We start from the raw sequence: 14,029 nt of genomic DNA, 5'->3' as shown, positions 1-14,029 counted from the left end.
CAATTCTCCTTAATCATTCAGATGTTCATTAGCATACTTCAGACGGGCCTGTACATGTGCTTTCTTGAGCAGGGGGATCTTGCGGGTGCTGCAGGACTTCAGTCCTTCACGGCGTAATGTGTTACCAATTGTTTTCTTGGTGACTATGGTCCCAGCTGCCTTGAGATCATTGATAAGATTTTCCCGTGTAGTTCAGGGCTGATTCCTCACTGTTCAGATGATCATTGAAACTCCACAAGGTGAGATCTTGCATGGAGCCCCAGACCGAGGGAGATTGATAGTTATTTTGTGTTTCTTCCATTTGCGAATAATCGCACCAACTGTTGTCACCCTCTCACCAAGCTGCTTGGAGATGGTCTTGTAGCCCATTCCAGCCTTGTGTGGCCCTACAATCTTGTCCCTGACATCCTTGAACAGCTCTTTGGTCTTGGCCATGGTGGAGAGATTGGAATCTGATTGTTTCTGTAGACAGGTGTCTTTTATACAGGTAACGAGCTGACATTAGGAGCACTCCCTTAGCCCCGGTTTACACAGGGGCAACTTGTCAGGCGACTTAGCCGCCTGACAAGTCGCGTCCCGTTCTGTACTACGGAACCGCTCTAATAGGAGCGACACAAGTCGCTCCGACTTATAAAAAGGTTCCTGTACTACTTGGGGCGACTTCAGGCGACTTGCATTGACTTCCATACAGAAGTCGTTTTGCAAGTCACCGCTGAAGTTGTGTGCAGGTCACCTCTGTGAGTCGTCCTGCAAGTCGTGTTGCCCCTGTGTGAACTGGCAGTTAAAGTTACCTGTATAGAAGACACCTGGGAGCCAGAAATCTTGCTGATTGAGAGGGGATTAAATATTTATTTCACTCATTAAAATGCAAATCAATTTATAACTTTTTTGAAATGCGTTTTTCTGGATATTTTTGTAGTTATTCTGTCTCTCACTGTTAAAATAAACCTACCATTAAAATTATAGACTGATCAGTTGTCAGTGGGCAAACATACAAAATCGGCAGGGGATCAAATACTTTTTTCCCTCATTGTATGAGTATATCCTAAGCCCAGATTTTCCATGACAAAAGTGTAAATTTTCTATTCCACATTTCAGTTTAGCTTTCAAATTTTTCAAGCAGCCTTATCAAGGTTTCTAAGTAAATGTATCCTGCCAGTTACTATAAATACACCCTCTTCCGGTATTAATTCAGTGCATCCATTGTACACGGCACAGAACCAAATTTAACAACAAAGCTGTCACAGACGGCTTTTGTAAAAGGAACATTAATCATGTGCAAGAGCTGCTTCCTTTAATTTAAGATTATAATTTTAGAGTTGCACAACACACATTGCCATATTTCTTGGAAGATGTTTGGGTTATTGCCTTTTAAGAGCGGGATCCTATATAGCAGTCACATGACAAAACTGTTATTACAGATCTCTTACACAGCTGTCTTCACAATAAGCGCAGCGGCTCAGAACCGCCCACTCTGGCACATTGCCATGGCAACAACTAGCAGCAATATAGATAGTGAAAAGAAGAAAATTCTGAAATTATAAAACCACTTTTATGGAGCAACTCTGCTAAGTACCACTTGTGAAAATGGCCAGCAAAACTATATCAATTACATCCCTTTCTGTGGAAAAAGTTGCCTACATTTCCCGTACTGCAAGGACAGTGTTGTGTGGCCGCTGCTCCTCCAAGCATATCCTACATGCAATCAAGGCGAAAAAAAGGCTTAGACTTCATGACGCAGCATCAGCTCATCCTGGTGTACATATACACAATACAAGGTTCCTACAATTGGAACACAGAATAAAACTAAAACACATATAATAGTGGTGTGGGGAAGGATTTGAACTGCTGACAATATATTATTGCTGTCTGGGACAGTAAGTGAGGGCAATCTCTTTGAGGCTCCATGCTTAAAAAAACGCTGGATAAAAAAAAAAAACCCTGGTAATAGCTTTTTTGTAGGAGCGTTTAAGAGCGTTAGCATTTTATTGGCATTTTTTAAGTAAAAAGGAATTTTTTTTCTGCTCCTAGACGCTGAAGCTCAATAAATGCTAATAGCCTAAAGCCGTGCACATGGACACATAGGAGAACATTATTTAGCTTCTAGGAGCAGAACAAAAAAGGCTATTAGCTTCTAGGAGCTTAAAAACCACTAGTGTGCATGGAGCCCAATGCACACTGGGCTTAAAAAAAAGTCTGTTCTCTCTGGAGTAAAAAACGCTCATATAGTGTATTTTTTGTACAAAGTTTAGACGAGTTTTACATTTTTTCTGCCTTCAAGCCCCAAATCAGAAACATGAACCAGAAGGGTTTTTTTCCTGCATCTAAACATTAAACTCAAAATATGCTGCTTAATGTCCTAATGTGCATGGACACATAAAATAACATTGAGCTGCTTCTACAGGCAGAACACAAAACTCCTGTAGAAGCGTTTTTTGGAGCCTAAAAGGGAAAAAACAAAACAAAACAAAAACAAAATGCTAGTGTTCATGAACCTAACGGGATCACAGATGTAAGTAAAAGACTGGCACATTTTTGACTTTGCATTTATAAGACCTTCATAAAGAGTGCCTATCATACCATCACATAGGGCATGTGTCAAACACTGGGCCCTCAGGCAGAATCTGACTCGCCAGTCCATTTCATGTGGCCCTCACACCTCTCCTGCAGCTGCCACACCCCCTTCGTCTCCACCCTCTCAGCAGTCGGCAGCAGAGAGGAGGACAGAAATCCTCCACAGATCCTGCACTTCTCCATCAACAGCAGGGGGGGGGGGCTCGTCTCTGCCCCCCGTCTCAGCAGTCGACATCAGAGAGGAGGGCAGAAATCCTCCACAGATCCTGCACTCCTCCATGCAACAGCAGGGGGGGGCCTCGTCTCTGCCCCCCGTCTCAGCAGTCGACAGCAGAGAGGAGGACAGAACACCTCATACAGATCCTGCCCCTCTCTGTGCAGTCACAGAACTCCCAGATCTCTGCCTCCCCTGGTCTCAGCATTCGGCAGACTCTGGCAGCTGACTCCAGCCCTCCTCCGGACCCTGTACTTTCTGCTTCCCAGCTCCCAGAGCTTCTTCCTGGCAAAGGTAAGAGGTGGTGCACTGTGATGCAAGGAGGGTGTGCGACTTTTTACTTCTGATGGTTGGAGGGCTCTTGACATCTGATGTAAAGAGGGGGGCGGGGGTGCACTGAACATCTGCTTATAAATACTATTATAATATACTACAATTCAATGCCAGCTAAAAAAGAGGGTGGCACACTGCTGGTGTTATCCACAAGAATCTTGATTGGAGACAGATAGATAGAACACCATGGCAGATTCTGTTCTGTTTGACCAGTCTCCAATCAAGTTTCTTGTGGACGATACCAGTGGAACCCTCCTTTTCAGTTAGCATCATCTACTACACAGATACAATTGGCCCTTTGAGAGTAAGCATTATATAATGCTTGATGAGGCCAGTAATTAAATTGTGTTCAACACCCTGACATAGATGCTTGTGAGTCCCTTTGTGTTAATAATAAAAGTAAAAAAAAAAAAAAAAAACCTAATAAAATAAATACTGTATTTATTGGCGTATAACACACACTTTTTCCCCCTTAAAATCAGGGGAAAATCATGGGTGCGTGTTATACGCCGATCCCCCGCTGACTGTGAGCGGAGGAGTGATCGCCGCCGACATGCATACATAGCCGAGTGTACTCGGCTAGGTTTGGCTAGCTCTGCTCACAGTCACGCCCAGTGCCGCCCTATGATGGACATAACACAGGGACTGGGCGTGACTGTGAGCGGAGCTAGCCGAACCTAGCCGAGAACACTCGGCTATGTATGAATGTCGGCGGCTCTCGGCTCCGCCCACAGGGCTACGAGAGAAGCCGAAAAGCAGCCGAGAGCCGCTGAGAAACATGGGACCGGCTATGTGTCTCTTGGCAGCGCCATATTTAAAAACACCAGTGACACTACAAGGCTGCAGATGACACAAGCCTGCAAATGACACAAGCCTGCAGATGACACAAGGCTGCAGATGACACAAGGCTGCAGATGACACAAGCCTGCAGATGACACAAGGCTGCAGATGACACAAGGCTGCAGATGACACAAGGCTGCAGATGACACAAGCCTGCAAATGACACAAGGCTGCAGATGACACAAGCCTGCAAATGACACAAGGCTGCAAATGATACAACAAGGCTGCAGATGACACAAGCCTGCAAATGACACAAGGCTGCAAATGACACAACAAGGCTGCATTGATGGGCAATTAAATGTAAGTTTTTTTCCTAAAATTCCCTCCTAAACTTGGGGTGCGTGTTATACGCCGATAAATACGGTAATAATTTAAAGGCCCTGGCTCCCCCACTTAAGCAGATATGCATGTACCTAGGATATTGAGAGCAGCAATTGGGCAACACATATTGGGTATCACTGCACATGTAGGAATGAGAGTAATCATTCTAAGACCATTAATTAACTTGTTAGCTAGGTAAAGTTCACACATTCCATCTGTGTATTTAGCGGTTTGGCTAGTGAGGAGCTTCAAGGTAAAAGATTCTGGCTGTAGCATAGATTTTCCTTGAATAACAACAAAAAAGTTCATTAAATGGTTTCACTTCTTGTCTGACAATAAGACAGAAAGGTGTTGAGCTTCCAATTCCCTTTCTTTGAAGATGCCATGATGTGTGTTCTGAGTGATGAGGAAGTGTAGAAAGCAGAACAGATATACACCAGAATGACAAGAAACCGAAAGGTCCAGTATACAACACACACAGGAGCGATAAATGACAGACTACATAAGAAGAGGCGCACAGACACGCCGGGGAACCTTCCCAGCAACCTCCACTCAAACCAAACTTCATGATTTATGCTGGAGCGCATAGAATCCACAGAATCCCAGGAGAGAACCATTCTGTGAGTATAAAGATTTGTCTCTGCATTGACCACATGCTACAAGTGTCCCCATGGATGAATGGAATAAAAGTGATCATCATTCCCAATAAAAGGGCTTTGAAATTGTGATTAAATGCTTGTGTGTCAGGTCACATAGAAATGCATTTTGCACAGCAGTTTCCTTTCTTAAGATCATCCAATGAAAGATATTAGTGTTTCTATGTCATCTACTACGACCTTCATGTGAAATGTTGCATACCAGCCCTGTACATTCTGTTTAAAAAAAATTATGAAATTCTCAACACTACGATTATTGAACAGAAATGTGCTGGTCGCTACAAGATGCAGTAGCTCATCCGGAATATCTGCTGGCTTTGGTAGAATAAAAGCAAATCTGTCATGAAGGAAAAGTAGCAGTTGCCATTAATGATAACTGAAAATGCTAGTGTCTCTCATGCTGACACTAAACTTATCAAAATCTATTCTACCTGACTGAACACAGGTCCAATGGTTTTATTTAAGCCTCAAACTGCTTAGGGTAACCACAGATGGGCACGTTTTCTCTTAAATGCACGGGGTGACATCTGCTTGTTATCTGGATTTGTCAATTCATTTGGTGCGACTCACAGGACTAAAGCCTAGTACACACTATTTGTTTTTTTTGTTCAACTCAGCGGGCTGAACGTTAAAAAAAAACTGAAGCACTCGGGAGGATCCGCTGTACTAACTATGCGATGTTAGTACAGCCATCTCCCCCACTGAGCTATTGCGATGTGACAGGGGGATGCCCCCACCCACCCGCCAGAACACACCAGTGAACACCTTTTTCGGTCACGCTCGCACTCCGCTCCCACAGCCGACATATTTCCCAGGGTTACTTCCGGGTTTGCGGGCTCCAGCATTGAGATTGGCCGGAGCCGTGGTGACGTCACTCCCACGCATGCGCGTGGGTGCTGTCGGTCACAGCATGGGTCCTGAAGAAACTGCTTGAGCGGCCCGTTCCTTCAGTGCGCATGTGCCAATGACGTCGGCGGCAGCATATATAGTAAATATCTCCTAAATGGAGCAAGTTTAAGAGATATTTACAGTACCTACAGGAAGTCTTACTATAGGCTTACTTGTAGGTACAATTAAAGAGAAAGCCTTTACTTCCTCTTTAAAGTGGTTGTAAGCCAGAGTCCGCGGCCCGGAAGGAAGAGGGCCAGAAGATGGACGCTGCCCACGTAGGGGACATCGCTGGATTCTTTTGCAGGTAAGTGGCACATAATGGGCTAGTATGCGATGCATACTAGCCCATTATGCTTTTCATTTGCAGGCTGCAGCAGCGAGCAAAGGAGGAAGTAAAACCCATCAGGGTTTACTTCCTCTTTAACTGCTTGCCGCCCGCCCACCGTCAAATGACGGCGGAGCGGTGCGGCTCTTGTTCTGGGACACCGTCATATCATGGTGTCTCAGAACAACCGCTCTCGCGTGCAGCGAGGCGATCGTGGCCGCGCCATGTTGCTAGGGCACGGCGCGACCCCGATCTCTGTAAAGAGCCGCGTCCGTGGCTCTTTCACCATGTGATTGGCTGTGTCCAATCACAGCCGGTCACATGTAAACAAGGAAGTGCCGGTAATCGGCTCTCCTCGCCTCACAGTGACAGAGTGTGAGGAGAGGAGAGCCGATCAGCGGCATCTCCTCACAAGGGGACATATAGGAATGTAATCAGGGCACTGATCATCAGTGTCCTGATTACAATAGTGCAAAATAGTGTCACAAAGCAGTGTAAAAAATAAAAAACCCTGTAGTGATTAACCACTTCGCATCCAGGCCATTTCTGACACTTTGCTCCTACATGTCAAAAATCATCATTTCTTTGCTATAAAATTACATAGAACCCCCAAACATTATATATATTTTTTTAGCAGAGACCCTAGAGAATACAATGGCGGTCATTGCAACTTTTTATCTTGCACGGTATTTGCGCAGCTTTAAAAAAAAACAAAACAGTAAAGTTAGCCAAATTTTTTTGCATTGTGTGAAAGATGAAGTTACGCTGAGTAAATAGATCCCTAACATGTCACGCTTCAAAACTGCACACACTCGTGGAACGGCGCCAAACTTTGGTACTTATAAATCCCCATAGGTGACGCTTTAAAATTTTTTACTGGTTACATGTTTTGAGTTACAGAGGAGGTCTAGGGCCAAAATTATTGCTCTCGCTCTAATGTTCGCGGCGATACCTCACATGTATGGTTTGAACACCGTTTTCATATGTGGGCGGGACTTACGTATGCGTTCGCTTCTGCGTGTGAGCTCACGGGGACAGGGGCGCTTAAAAAAATTTTTTTTTTTTTTTTATTGTTAATTTTACTTAAAATTTTTTATTTTGACACTTTTTAAAAAAAAATTTTTTTTGATCACTTTTATTCCTATTACAAGGAATGTAAACATCCCTTGTAATAGGAATATGACATGACAGGTCCTCTTTACAGTGAGATATGGGGTCAATAAGACCCCACATCTCACCTCTAGGCTGGGAAGCCTAAAATCAAAAAAAAAAACGATCACTGCTTCCCGGCCGAAGCGGCGCCGTTTTTTTGAATGCAGGCCGGGCGTGACGTCATAACATCGCGCCTGGCCTCTGAACGATCATAGAGACTCCGGCGACCATCTGGTCCGCCGGAAATCTCTATGATGTACATCCAGCACCAGCGGATCCGCTATCCGACTCACCGATCGCTGAGGTGAGTCGGTAGAAGCACTGGAGGGCGGCGGGGGGGGGACGTCCCCTCTCGCCGCCCCTAAGAACGATTAAGCGGCGTAACAGCCTCTATGATCATTCTTATGGTGTACGGAATCGCCGGCTGAAAATGCCGGTATCTGAATGATGTCTGTAGCCTCAGGCATCATTCAGATATAAGCCCCGAAAGTCGAGGCCGTCATATGACAGCCTCCGGATGCCAAGAGGATAAATACCACCAAAAGAAATCTCTATTTGTGTGAAGAAAATGATAAAAAATTTGTTTGGGTACAGTGTAGCATGACCGCGCAATTGTCATTCAAAGTGCGACAGTTCTGAAAGTTGAAAAATGGCCTGGGCAGGAAGGGAGTGTAAGTGCCTGCTGGTTAAGAATGCAAGTGTCCTTATTAATGGACACTTTTCTGAGTGCAGAACACTTCAGGTGTTCTTAGAAGTTATTCAACTGCATTTCCCCACCAAGTAAACCCATGAGCATGGGCCTTGCACCACATAAGCCCCCAAAGCCAGAGACATTTGTAACATTCATTCTGTCTGGCGCTTGCTGACCCCTCACAGGAGTATGCATTTTTGAAAATAAAAGAATACACTGATGGATGAAGTCTGCTCAGATCCACCCCATTCTTTATCCCAATAGATCCAGCCCATTCCCTAGCCTGATGGATTGATTTCTCATCCCTGTGGATAGTGATGGGATACAGAGGGCATTTTCAGCTTGCACACAGATTGGTTGGCATCATGTGTCATGCAACTGCTCAGTGCGGGACCATCTTTCAACCTTTGAATGAGCTGAATTGACCAGTTGGCTTTTGCCAGAAAGGTGGCATTAGACTGTACATTCATTGAATACACATTGTTCCCATCAAACCAAAAAGAAGAAAATGACTTCACTGGTACCAGGGAAACTACAACTTTTAAAATCATACAAACGTTATACAATGATACAATTACATAGAACAAAAATACCATGGGATAACATTCCCTAGTATAAAGTCACATCTCACATAGTAACAATATATAGTGCAAATAATTCAACAAACAATTTCATAGCATAATCATTCAAGAAAAGACATTATATCTTTCCCTTTTTACCACTTTATTAGATTTCTCTTCATTACCTTGGTGCCTTAATTGATTGCCCTTGAAGGGAGTTGGTTGCTATCATTAATTGTTTAACCTGATGCTGGATGCCGTCCCTGGCTGTGTTCTTAGGGTGACATGAAGGTTTTTATGATTGTCTATTGTTGTTAATAAGTTTAAATGACAATTAGTTATTAGATGTAAAACTAATATGTATTTTCTCAAGATAGATTACTCTCTCACAAACATATGAAAAGGGCCCCAAAGAAGCATCTGTGTTAAACGCGTTGACTTTTTTCTTGGGTGGTTATTCCATGAAATTATGTGTTGAATTATTTGCACCCCAGATAGCAAGGATAACTTGAAACAAATTTGCGCCAGTGTTGAATTGTAAGTCTTGTTAACTTGCTGCACATTTTCATTGGCAAGTTGTACACTTTCAGAGCACTTGAAGCACAAGTTCTAGTTGACACTTTTCCAATCTGTGGCAAGTTTCTAACAAGAGCTTTGCAAGTCACAGTGACCCCCTGTGGTGGGATGACTATTGCACAACATAACTGAACCAGAACTTGCAGCAGACTTGCAGAATGTTTGCAAAGAAAGTTGAATTGGAGTCATGCATTGCAGACTTGCTGCAATTGTACACCAAACTTGTGAAGCCTGGCAAGTCTAGCAATAGTTTAGCAAGTCATTTTCAAACTTGCAGTTTAATTTCTTGCTATCTGGGACTACATATTATTTGCACTATATATGGTTACTATGAGAAATGTGACTTTAGACTAGGGATTGTTATCCCCTGGTATTTTTATTTATGTAATTTTATCATTGAATAACGTTTGTGAGATATTAAAAGTTGTAGTTTCCATGGTACCAGTAAAATATGTTTCTTCTTTTTGGTTTGATGCAAATAATTTGATACAATACTGGCAGATTTTCGCTTGTAATTTACACATCTTCCCCATTAGTTATCTCATATAAGCATATGGACTAAACATACCTGAGCGATTTTCTGCTTGAAGCTCTAAAACGCTTAAAAAGCCAAATCTCATTCATTTAAATGGCCCCGTTCACATCTTGATGTTCAATCGCCTGAAGCAAAGCGCCTGTCGCTCAAAAAAGTACATGAGCTTCTTTTGGCAGACTGGAGGCAGATTGGGTCCTATATAATTCAATGGGAACGCCTGAAAATGGGCAACAGAGCGTTTTGTCGCATGTTTTGTGCTCAAACAGCAGCTCTCCACCACTAATCTCTACCACCTTGTGCTTTCTATTGGCTAAACAAAAATGCTTGAAGTTGTAAAACGCTGGCAATACACTTCTAAAAACTTTAAAAAAAAAAAAGAAGCCTGAAAGTCGCTCTGCTCAGGTGTGAATGCAGCTTTAATCACAATAGTATGAGAAGATCAAAGCACAATAAAACAAGAAAATGTCCTGTGGTAATCCTAGTACAGGGACACCAAAGCTCATGTACCTATAGAAATCCCTCCCCGTCCACAACACAATCACATTAGAAGTTCATATAAAATCATAAAGGCCAAAAACAAATGTCACATACTCACCAAAAGCAGAGCTTCCAGTTGGTTTATATAGATCTCCTCACTTGCCAGAACACCAGACAGGACAAGTTTTCTCATTAACAGCCCTTTATCCGACTCGCTTTCTCCCTGTCAACAAATGTTAACAAACTTGTTACGGCTAGAAAGTAATATTGTGAGATGTAAACTTCCTAAAGACAATACAGTAACAAAAAGTTTACTATGATACGAAAATAATTATTAAATACAAACCATAGAATAATAAAGGCAATGAGATAAAAAAATATTATATATATACACCGTATATACATATATATACATACATATATATATATATACACACACACACACATATATATATATATATATATATATATATATACATACACACACACACACATGTGTGTGTAATTTAAAAAAATGGTGATACCAGCAAGTGTTTTTCAACTGAAAAGTAATGATAACAATATATTGTATAATCCTCTTTTCCTGCCTCTACCCAGGGTCTACAATGCAGACTTGTAACATCAATAGCTAATTTCAAATTCAACAGAATACAGTCTGAAGATAACCGTGGCCAATGCAACAGATCACATCTGACCAATAACGTTATCCACCAACTAACTTTCCGGAGACAAGAGAAGCACTGGTCTATATTTACATACACAGAACAAATTTTAGCAGAAAAGAAAAAAAGAAGAGCTTCTGTTCCCTTAAAGCAGATTAAACAGCACAGTGTCTGTGCTAATATGCTCCTCTCTAAGCTGTAAAAAACCTTGTTGATCTGGCCTGTTCCTGTGTCCCCCTCTGTGTACTGATCATGATAATCATGGTTGCTGAGCCCTGATTACTGTGGTCAGTTTACGTACCTCCTTCATCCGCAGCACTTCTCTCTCTCCCTGCCTCCCTGTCAGCTCCTGTGTGTGTGTGAGCTGTCACCCCCCCTTGCCGCAATGAGTAGCAAAGTAAACTGTTAAAAAAAAAATCACTGCCAGCCGCTCTCTTTTATGCAGCCATAACACACTGTGTAAGTGTTTGGTCTAGATGAAGCTATACACTGTTTACTGTGAAACGCGTTGACGTCACTTCCGCCCGGACACCACGCTATGGCATCATCTTCCGTGGCGCTCATGAGCCTGCGCACTGAGGGAAGGATTACGATCGCGGGTTAATGGCGAATGGAAGGTGGTAATCTGGCGTGTCCCTCTGTGGACTCTACCCGATCCCTGTGGGAACAAGTATGTAAGCAGCAGATCATCGGCTTTGCAGTACTGCACCTCTCCATGTGATATTTCCTGGATGTTCTACTGATTTCCTAGGAGATAGAAAAACGAGCAAGAGTGCACCGCTCCAGGAGTACATATCTCACAGACTGATCCAACTACTGGTCAATGGGAGCGGTAACGTATTGCTTCTGCAACATACCAGCATCTTTTTGGTACAGCACCCGTGTATGACTACCATTGAAAACTAGAGTCTATAGGGGACTCATCCTGATAGCTTCATCCCACTAAGGGTTTATACCTACACCTTTGCAAGGGAATTTGTTATTTGCAGACGGACATTCCTCTTTTTGACCTCCCAGCTGTCAGGGTACCTAATACTTTTCAAGCGGCAATATCACAGGACTATTCCCACATATAGTCACCATAGGACTTTTTGATCCTTTTCCTTTCATTCCTGTCCCACTTCCCTCCGCTGGCTTGAGCCCCCAGGGGGGTTGGTATTAGTCTGCCCTATAATAAGCAATTGCTAGATACTTCATTTACTGCAGTGGACCAGGCTGACACCAATTTACCTGGAGTCCGGATGTTTTTGTTTAAATTTATTTGTTACATGTTGTCTTGTCCCCCCCTCATCTGTGGTTGTTCTTGACCAGCTCATTGTGGCTCGTCACCAGTTTGAGCCTGGGCTAGTCTATTATGACCCTCGGTTCACACCAGAGGCGGCACGACCTCACCTAGGCGACCTGCACACGACTGCCCGGGTGACTTGCAAAACGACTTCTGTATAGAAGTCTATGCAAGTCGCCCCTAAGTCGCCCCCGAAGTCATACAGGAACCTTTTTCTAAGTCAGAGCGACTTGCGTCGCTCCCCTTAGAACGGTTCCATAGCACAGAACGGGAGGCGACTTGTCAGGCGACTAGGTCGCCTGACAAGTCGTCCCTGTGTGAACCGAGCCTTAGTCTTGCCAATTTATCTCCATGTTTTATAATATACCAATAAATTATTATATTTTGATACCACTTTATTAGTGTTTACACCCATTTGGTTAGCCCCAATCCTTTTCTGTCCCCTTCTGTTTGGGATATCTGTGGCCTTTGTTGAAAACGAAGCCTGTAAAAACTTCAGATCTCTTCAGGCTGGTCACGTGACTCCCAGCCACTCTCCTCCCCATCTTAGGGCTATAGCGGGAGGGGCTGAGTGTTCAGCACAGCGGTCACATGACCCCGGCTGACGTCAGAGGGAGATCTCGGTCCCTCCCACTGTAGCCCGTAGATGGAGTAGGAGAGCGGCCAGAGGTCACATGACCGGCCTGAAGAGATCTATTTACACATTAACAAACACTTACACAGTGTGTTATGGCTGCATAAAAGAGTGGCTGACAGTGAATATTTTTTAAAGGTTACAAACACTTTAATGATGACAATGCACTTTACGTACACAAAAAATTACTTCATGAGTGTACTGCAGTGTTAATTTCATCAACGAAATTAATACTATTTTAGTTGCCTAAAATACGACAAACAATTCATATGACTAAAATACGACTAAAACTAAAATGGCATATTGGTCTAAAGACGATAACTAAAACTAAATCGAAATTTGAAATCAAAATTAACACTGCACTACCACATAAGAATAAGTAGGGGCATCTACTAAGATGCTGAAAGAAAAAAATATTTAACATTGGTAGTATATTCAGGTAATATGTGCAAAGGCATTACAGCCAATAGAGTTTACAATTTTTTTTACATTTTAAAGTTGCACTTCTATTTGTCAAAAAAGTAATATTTTTGTTTATCGATGAAACTCGGTATTATTTATAAAGACGTTATATATCACAGCGGTTAAATCTGTGTCTATAGTGCATGTTCAAACCTTAATACCATAAATAACAATTTATTCGCTTTTTACTCCAGGAGTGTATACTGTAATGAGTTTGGCAATTCTAGAAAAATGCTTAAATGATGCATTAAAACTTAAATAAATCCATTCGATTTTAGTTGACTAAAATTAAAACAATTCAGATGACTAAAATAAAACTAAAACCAAAATGGCATTTTAGTCAAAAGACTGACTAAAACTAAATCGAAATTTGACATCAAAATGAACACTGGTGTACTGGAGCTGCCCCAATATGTTTTATGCCTTTTATTGCTATGAAAGTATTTTTTTTTTTTTTTTTACTATTCAGGCCCCTTTCACACTGGGGCGGGGGCGGCGGTAAAGTGCCGCTATTTTTAGCGGCGCTTTACCGGCGTATTTGCGGAGGTATTCGGCCGCTAGCGGGTCGCTTTTACCCACCCTGCTAGCGGCCGAGAAAGAGTTAAAACCACCGCAAAGCGATATGCTGCGCTGCCCCATTGATTTCAATGGGCAGGAGCGGTGGAGGAGTGGTATACACACCGCTCCTTCACCGCTCCAAAGATGCTGCTAGCAGGACTTTTTTTACCATCCTGCCAGCGCACCACAGGAGCGGCTCTTTCAGGGCGCTTTGCAGATGCTATTTTTAGCGCTGTAGCGCCTGCAAAGTGCCCCAGTGTGAAAGGGGTCTTACAGAGATAAA

The 14,029-nt window shown here is 42.9% G+C and overlaps 1 protein-coding gene across 4 annotated transcripts in view; it reads right to left on the bottom strand.

Moving 5' to 3' along the window:
* ABR (ABR activator of RhoGEF and GTPase) overlaps positions 1-14,029 on the bottom strand; it is a 637,383-nt gene that overhangs the window by 268,438 nt on the left and 354,916 nt on the right. For all 4 annotated transcript variants that reach the window (XM_073616867.1, XM_073616868.1, XM_073616869.1 and 1 more), the window contains one exon: positions 10,264-10,368. In XM_073616867.1, the coding sequence (XP_073472968.1) occupies positions 10,264-10,368 (105 nt within the window). The remainder of the gene's footprint in view (positions 1-10,263; positions 10,369-14,029) is intronic.

Source organism: Aquarana catesbeiana, linkage group LG02 (assembly GCF_042186555.1).
Source record: "Aquarana catesbeiana isolate 2022-GZ linkage group LG02, ASM4218655v1, whole genome shotgun sequence".
Lineage (NCBI taxonomy): Eukaryota > Metazoa > Chordata > Amphibia > Anura > Ranidae > Aquarana > Aquarana catesbeiana.
This window is presented reverse-complemented; position numbering and strand designations above follow the sequence as displayed.